This window comes from Drosophila rhopaloa, unplaced genomic scaffold, assembly GCF_018152115.1.
Source record: "Drosophila rhopaloa isolate 14029-0021.01 unplaced genomic scaffold, ASM1815211v1 contig_155, whole genome shotgun sequence".
Classification (NCBI taxonomy): Eukaryota; Metazoa; Arthropoda; class Insecta; order Diptera; family Drosophilidae; genus Drosophila; species Drosophila rhopaloa.
In genome coordinates this window covers 14,211,930-14,218,124 of record NW_025335034.1, presented here as the reverse complement: position 1 = coordinate 14,218,124, position 6,195 = coordinate 14,211,930, and the positions used below count along the sequence as shown (strand labels likewise).

Here is a 6,195-nt window from a genome sequence, read left to right as displayed (position 1 = left end):
ACATTCTATTGACATCCCACAAACTGGATGACTTTCCAGGACTTCGTGTTGAAAACGGAAGCTTGTCTTGTCAATCAAATTGTCACTTTGTTTTATTAAAAGACCTTGATGAAGAACATTTACGAGATAATATTGAAGCTGCCCATAAGGTACTCGTTGACATTGGGTATATGTTGCTTAGACTAAAGTCTAAGACGAATCTTTCAGCATTGGAAGAATCGGAGCTATTCCGAACTATTACAATAATTCCGATCGATAACAAAGAGGATATATTTGTATTATTACAGAAAATTTCAAAAAAACTAACAGTACAACCAGTTTTGGTAAAGGTATATGAAATCGATGAGACTTTTGACTGAATTGCAGAATTACAATCTGCAATAAGCACGAAAACACCGGTTATTGTGTATTCATTTAACGAGAGCTTGTGCTTATAGGTTTAGTTACCTGTTTGCGAAAAGAGCCCGACGGTAATTTGATAAGATGTTTCTTTATTGATGATCAAAATGCTAGTTTTGATTTATCACACCCTCTATATTCGGCTCAGCTTGCATTGGGATTGGCGTTCAACATATATCGCAATGTAAGACTTATTTTGTATATATTCACCATTCATTTTTATATTTCACTTTTATTAATTAGGGTTCTTGGGGCAGCTATAGACATTTGCAATTGCTCAAAAGTGACAACCCAATGGCCAGATTGGATCACATATATAGAAACGTCATTCAACGTGGTGACTTATCGACTTTACAATGGCTAAAAGGACCTTTTCAAGCTAAAAGCTGCTTGATTAAAATATCATATTCTTCTCTAAATTTTAGAGATGTAATGCTCGCAACTGGACGCTTAGCCGTTGAATTATATGGATCAAGTCGAATAGATCAAAACTGTATTCTGGGCTTTGAATATTCCGGCATTAACATGGCAACTGGACGTCGGATAATGAGTATGGTGGTTAAAGGTGGCGTAGCCTCCTATGTGGAGAGGCCATCAAAACTAATTTGGGATATACCTGATCACTGGTCATTAGAAGAAGCAGCTACAGTGCCTGTGGTATACATAACTGTCTACTATGCATTCTTTATGACATGCGATATTCGAAAAGGGAAAAGCATTCTCATACATGCTGGTACCGGGGGCATTGGTCTGGCCGCTATTCGTGTGGCATTGGCCTATAACCTAGAAGTTTTTACAACTTGCAGCTCTCTTCAAAAAAAGAAATTTTTGTTAGAGACTTTTCCCCAACTTAAAGGTATATTAAACAAATTTTAAATAACATTTTAATTTATTTCAAATTACATTATATTACAAATTTCAGAATCGAACATTGGAAATTCTCGGGATACATCATTTGAGCTTATGGTGCAGCGTGAGACAAATGGAAAAGGTGTTGATTTTGTGTTGAATTCCTTATCAGAAGAAAAGTTGATTGCGTCAGTACCTTGTCTTGGTAAGTCCGTACACTTTTTGGAAATTGGAAAATTTGACATGGCTAACGACAAAAAGATTGGATTGGGATGCTTTTTAAAAGAAATTACTTTCCATGCTGTTCTTGCGGATAGTCTTCTTGTGGCTCCTGATGAAGATATTTGGGTAATAGGGTAGTATAATATCCTAAGAACAAATTAAATTTACAAATTTATTATCTGTTTATAGCATTTGAAAACCCTTATTGATTCAGATATTTCGAATGGAATTATTCAACCATTACCGGTTAAAGTGTTTTCGGCTCATGAAATCGAAAAGGCTTTTAGACATTTGATCGGTGGCAAGCACATTGGAAAAGTTGTTATTCAAGTTCGTGAACACCCGGATGATCCAGCTACTTTACCTGTACGGGTGCTTAGTCAAATTTACTTTAAGCATAATCTTACATATGTCATCATTGGTGGCTTGGGAGGCTTTGGAATGGAACTGGCTGATTGGATGGCTTTGCGTGGTGCTCGGAATCTTGTACTTAGCTCTAGATATGGAGTAACAAAAGACTATCAATCATACCGAATTGCGTAAGTTTTATAGAATTAACATATTTATCTTCACAACTTCAAAGCAAATTTGTGTCTATAGGCTATGGAAAACGTATGGCTGCCAAATCGCTGTTAGCACCGCAGATATAACTTCAAAAGATGGATGCCGTCAACTGCTTTCTGAAGCTGTTTTATTGGGACCAGTGGGTGGAATTTTTAATTTGGGAGTTGTGTTAAGGGATAGCTTTTTTTCCAACCAAAATTGTAATCAATTTTTGGAAAGTTTTGCACCAAAAGCTATTGCTACAAAACATCTTGACGAGATATCTCAAGTGCGAGGAAATGTAGGCCAAACCAACTATGGAATGGCTAACTCTGTAATGGAACGTATCATTGAGTATCGCAACAGAGACGGTTTGCCAGGTAAAGCTATTCAATGGGGTGCAGTTTGTGAAGTGGGTTTAGTGGCCGATATGGCAGAAGACAAAATTGATATGGAAATAGGAGGAACCCTTCAGCAAAGAATTTCATCTTGTATTCAGGAACTGGATCATTTACTAAGTGCTGAAGCATCGATAGTTTCCAGCATGGTTGTCGCTGAAAAAAAGACAGGTCGTTCTGGAAATGAAAGTATTATTGATGCTGTCATGAATATTATGGGAATACGGGACTTAAAGTCAGTTTCCTTAGGTACAACACTATCAGAAATAAGTATGGACTCATTGATGGCTGTTGAAATCAAGCAAACCCTAGAGCGGCACTTTGAGTTAATTTTATCTCCACAAGATTTACGTTTGCTCACTTTCCAAAAACTTCAAGAGTTCATTGAGGCCAAGGAAAAAGAGAATACTAATGAAATTAAAATGATATTTGCTTCAGATAGTAAGCTTTTAGGAATGGATTCACTGATTCGAAACTTAGGCGATGAAACAAATTGTGATCGAATAATAATTCCACTCAAGACCCCAGCAGCTCCTTCAAAACAGAGTCTTTTACCAAATATATTAATACCGGAATTAGAAGGAACAGCTGGCCGCGCATGGTACCAAATAGGCTCGGGCTTGCAAAGTAGGGCTATTGTCTTACAGCTCCATTAGTTCGCGCATTTGGAAAATTTAACTGATTTAGCGCAACAATGCTTTGAAGTAACTAATTTTTTTGTTATATCGTGAAAGTAATTTTAGGATTGTCTTTTTCTTTACAGCATGTAAAACTTATTTTAAAGCAAACTGAACCTTTTTATGTGATTGGATATTCATATGGAACTTTTGTAGCTTTACAACTAGCTGAGTTGCTTGAAAATTCCGGGTTCCGAGGACATGTAATGTTGTTAGATGGAGCACCTCATTTTTTAAAAAGTCTTACTAATCTGCATTTGGGAGAAAGCTTTTCGGATAACGACCTTTATGACCTGCTTTTCACTAGTATTGTAAATCAGATATTTCCCGAAGAAACTAAAGAATTAACATCTGAAGTTTTTCACAAAGTTGACACCCTGTCAGAAAAAATGTGTTTGTTCATGGACTATGTTGAAAACCAAAACATATACAGCAAAGAATACTCTGTAACAATGATAGACGCTATGGTTAAAAGAGTTAAAATGGCCGCTTCCTTTGATTTGGATAGTATAAGAAAAATTAAATCACCAATTACACTAGTCCGTCCGGCGGAGGTTTCACTGCAAGATATTGATGAAGACTATTGCATATCTTTACTGACATCTGGTAAAGTAACGCTCAAAGTTATTGAGGGAAATCATACGACTATGTTGGACAATCCATCATTAAGCCAGATCATAAATGACTTTGATCCAGCTCTGTTAGAAGACAAAAATTTTGAAGAATATATTAGTGTTGTAATTTAGCTTGAGTAGTGAATAATAGTTTTATTTAGGATAATTGATACAGAGATTAAGTTTTACACATTCGTTGGCGATAGTGGTGGACAGAAGAAGGGGGGAGACAAGTTACATTATATGATGACTTTATCGTACTATCGATAGTTCGGTTTGTATATCAATACGGTGCCAATTGCATTTCCAATACTTCCCCTCAATTGGTAGGGCGTTGATCGACTGGACGTATACCCAAGGCTGTCTTGCAGGTATTGTGTTTTGAAGCACAGAGTCCTTTTGTCAATATGTCCGCTGGCATCTCGGTCGTTGGAATATAGCTTACTGAAATAGTTCCTTCTTCAACCAGCTCTCGGATGAAGTGGTGGCGGATGTCAACATGCTTGGTGCGTTTGTGAAACACGGGGTTGCGTGTAAGTTGGCCAGCTCCTTGATTGTCATTGTAGATGATGGTCGTCTTCAGTTGGCCCAAAACTTCTTGTAGAAAGCTTCTAAGATGAACAGCTTCCTTTGAGGAGTCAGACAGAGCCATATACTCTGCTTCTGTGCTTGACAATGCAACCGTCCGTTGCTTTCGGCATTCCCAGGATATTGCTGCACCTGCGAACTTAAAAGCAAAACCTGAAAAAGATCTGCGATCATCAATGTTGGCGGCCCAATCAGCATCGGCGTAGCCTACAATGTCTTTGCCACTTCGTTTGTAAACCAGGCAATAGTTCTGAGTGCCTTTTAAGTAACGTAATACCCTTTTCGCAGCAATCCAATGTTGTTTTCCAAAGTTTGTATTGTATTGACTCAGTGCACTCACTGCAAATGCAATATCAGGGCGCGTTGATACTGCCAACCACATTAGGGCTCCTACTAAACTCTGATACGGCACGTTGGAAACATCTTCTTTCTCGTCTTCGGTTTTTGGACACATTTCAGTTGACAATTTCTCATTCGTGTTGATTGGTGTATTTACGGGCTTACAATTCTCCATATTGAACCGTTTGAGAATATCTGCGATATATTTTGGCTGACCCATGGTAAACTCTGTTTTATCTTTGTTTTGTTTAAACTCGATGCCCAAGCAATACGATAGCTTACCCAAATCTTTCATCTGGAACTTGTTGGACAATTCGCGCTTCAATTGTAAGAGCATTTGGGTGTTATTGGTCGCAATTATGAGGTCGTCTACATAAAGCGATACGATCAGGATTCCGTTTTGTTCATTTTTCAAGTACACGCATTTGTCAGCGGCGAGGGGCTTAAGGTTCAGTTCTTTTAGTTTACTATCTAGCTTTTTGTACCACTGGCGTCCACTCTGCTTTAGGCCATATAGAGCCTTTTTTAGCTTACACACTTTTTCAGGTCCATACATTTGTTTTTCTTTAGCTGTCAAGATTTCTTGGAATTCAGGTGGGACGCTGATGTAAAGTTCTTCCTCAATATCTCCATTCAAATAGGCACTGTTAAAGTCGAATTGATGAAGATCCAGTCCGAGTTCCGCAGCTAAAGCTATTACAATTCGAATCGAGCTCATTCTGGAAACTGGGGAGAATGTCTCATCGTAGTCAATGCCTTCGCGTTGGGTGAATCCTTTAGCAACCAGGCGAGCTTTACGGCAATTTACCCTTCCGTCAGGTAAGTATTTTGTTCGAAGTACCCATTTCGTTTCGATAACCCTATGGTTCTTCTGCCGATCAACAACTTCCCAGGTATTGTTCATTTTCAATGACCTGTACTCGTTTATAAGCGCCTCCTTCCATTCAATGGCATTTGTACCTTTAAGTGCTGCGCTCGCAGTTAGTTCCTTTGGGTTCGTTGCAAGTGAAGTGGCTTCGTAGAACACATCTTCTGAGTCGGACTCAAAATGCTGATTGGGTGTGTCGATCTGGTCTGCAAGTATTTGATTGTAAATTAATCTGGGTCTTCCTGGTTTACCTGTTAACAGCTTCCTTGGTCTTCCACGGCCACGTTTTACTGGCTGTCTATCGTCTGGCTCATTGTCCTCTGACTCAGGATTTTCTGGTTGGATGCTTTCGTTGTCATCTTGGTCATTTTCTGGTTGATTGTCTGCTACCGGCTCAATGTTGACATCGATCTGAGGTTCAATGAACTCTTCGAACTTATACTCGTGCTCAAATAGATTTGTGAAAACGACGTCTCGGCTTTTAATTAATATTTGGTTTTTGACATCGTACAGTCTATAAGCTTTGGCATCGGTGCAGTATCCAACGAATACGCATTTCTTGGATTTTGGGCTGAACTTACTCTTCGATCGCTTGTCCAGTGAATATGCAATTTGACCAAATTTTTGCATATGCCTTACAATTGGGATGCGATTGTTCCACAGCTTAAAGGGCGTTTCTCCACATAGGCTCCTTGAAG

At 38.7% G+C, this 6,195-nt stretch overlaps 1 protein-coding gene across 1 annotated transcript; it reads left to right on the top strand.

Moving 5' to 3' along the window:
• Positions 1-360: 360 nt before the first annotated feature.
• Positions 361-3,849, top strand: LOC123037204 (fatty acid synthase-like). The gene is given in 6 exon segments (XM_044456901.1): positions 361-583; positions 643-1,255; positions 1,322-1,596; positions 1,660-2,009; positions 2,071-3,115; positions 3,175-3,849. Coding segments are annotated over 5 exon segments (2,892 nt in total). The 5' UTR covers positions 361-583; positions 643-693; the 3' UTR covers positions 3,835-3,849.
• The last annotated feature ends 2,346 nt before the right edge of the window (positions 3,850-6,195 follow it).